At 53.7% G+C, this 1,922-nt stretch overlaps 1 protein-coding gene across 1 annotated transcript in view; it reads left to right on the top strand.

Moving 5' to 3' along the window:
• Window positions 1-468: 468 nt before the first annotated feature.
• Window positions 469-1,922, top strand: part of B3GAT3 (beta-1,3-glucuronyltransferase 3) — a 7,749-nt gene continuing 6,295 nt past the window's right edge. Inside the window, exons 1-2 of the mRNA XM_037729713.1 lie at window positions 469-761; window positions 1,175-1,362. Coding sequence (XP_037585641.1) covers window positions 680-761; window positions 1,175-1,362 — 270 coding nt within the window. The 5' untranslated portion in view covers window positions 469-679. The remainder of the gene's footprint in view (window positions 762-1,174; window positions 1,363-1,922) is intronic.

Here is a 1,922-nt window from a genome sequence, read left to right on the forward strand (position 1 = left end):
AAAAAAAAAAAAAAAAAAAATTCCTTGGGACCCCTGTTGTCATCTATTGAAAGGTGGGCCAGAGGAAACACTAGAGATGCTGGACTCAGGTGTCTAGAAAGGACGCAAAACTGCCCTATGGCAATGATACAATTTTGGTCAACTTTAGTTTCTTACCTATCTCAAAGGATTATAGTGAGGATTCCAGGAGAGACACCCTGAGGATCATGGGGTGGGCGTTAAATTTCATTCATTTGTGTAATGAGTATTGAGCAACTGCTATTGGGTGGTGTGACTGGATGGATGAATAAGGTGAAGATCCGGGCGCTAGGACTGGCTTTCTCGTGCAATTCCGTGATCAGGGGGCAGGCCTCGAGGTACATGCCACGTGCACCTACCCGAGATTCTGACTGCCGGCCACGCACGTTTGGCACGCCGGATATGGCGTCACCGCCCCGTGGTTCCAGGAACCTGGCGGTGAGACCGGAAATCAGGTCTACCAGGGGGCACAGATGACCGGAAGCGGGCCCGGGAGGAGCTGCTAGTCCTAGCCTAGAGCTGGTAGGATAGCGTGAGGAAGGCGGGACGCAGGGCGGAGCTGCTGCAGGGGCGGGGTCTGCGGGCAGGCGCCGGGGGTTGGGGCGGGAACCCCTAGTCCCCTCCAGACCCCGCCTGCTCGGGCGCCGGCCGCGGCGCGGCAATGAAGCTGAAGCTGAAGAACGTGTTTCTCGCCTACTTCCTGGTGTCGATCGCCGGCCTCCTCTACGCGCTGGTACAGCTCGGTGAGCGGGGCGGGGCGGGGGTGCGGCGGGCCGGCCGAGGGAGCCCGCCGCCGTGCATCCCGCCCTGGGGATGAACCTCTGGCAAACACCATTCATCCCGCTCGGCCTTCCGGACAGCTCTGCGGCTGCAGGCTCACTCCCCTCTATACAACGCACCGCGGCTGGCCGCAGCACCTCGGATGTAATCCAGACTCCTTCCCAGAGCCTGCAAGGCCCCGCATGATCCTGGCTGCCGTCCGCTTCTCCAGCCTCATTTCCCACCCCTCTCCCTCGCCCTGCTCCAGCCTGACTGGCTTGCTGACAGTTTCTCGAAAACCCCACGCTCATTGCTCTCTCAAGCGCTTAACTTGTTCCGTCTGCGTGGGGTGCTTTTTTTCTAGCTCTTCCCTAGATGCCTCTTTCTCATCCTTCAGGTCTTAGCTCAAATGTCACCTCCTCAGAGAGGCCTTCCCTGAACACCGTAGCTAAAGTTACCGTTCATATTCCATTCCCTTTTATTCTCTATCCTGGTTATTTTCTTCATGGCCCCATCACGGTTTGTAATAATTTTATTAATTTGTTTCTTGGCTTAGTGTTTGCTTCCTCCACTAAACTGAGAGCTCTGTGAGGGGAGGGACTGTGTCTGTCTTGTTCCCTGCTGTATACCCAGCACTTAAGGCAGTGCCTCCTAGGAAGAGTATTCAATAAATATTTATCCTACGATGCAATAAATGAATTTAACAATGAGTCTTTGGTCACAAGCCAAGGGAATGGATTGAACCCTGCCTCTTATGCAAGGATTTAGGGACAGTGCCACTGCGTTATCCTCAGGTATTTGAAAGACTGTCCTAAAGGGGGTTCGGTTGTGTCATGGTTAGCACCTTGGACCTGAAAGACTGTCCTGATAAGGACATCAGCTTGTTTGTTATGAGTCCAGGAAGCAAAATTAGGGCCAGTAGGTAGAAAGGATGGAATCAGTTCAATATCCAGCATAAAATTGTGACAATGGAATTTATTAAGGATGGAGAGGGTCGGCCGGGCACTGTGGCTCACGCCTGTAATCCCAGCACGTTGGGAGGCCGAGGCAGGCAGATCACAAGGTCAAGAGATCGAGACCATCCTGGCCAACATGGTGAAACCCCGTCTCTACTAAAAATACAAAAATTAGCTGGGCGTGGTGGC

The sequence above is a fragment of the Cebus imitator genome, unplaced genomic scaffold (genome assembly GCF_001604975.1).
Source record: "Cebus imitator isolate Cc_AM_T3 unplaced genomic scaffold, Cebus_imitator-1.0 Scaffold316, whole genome shotgun sequence".
Classification (NCBI taxonomy): domain Eukaryota; kingdom Metazoa; phylum Chordata; class Mammalia; order Primates; family Cebidae; genus Cebus; species Cebus imitator.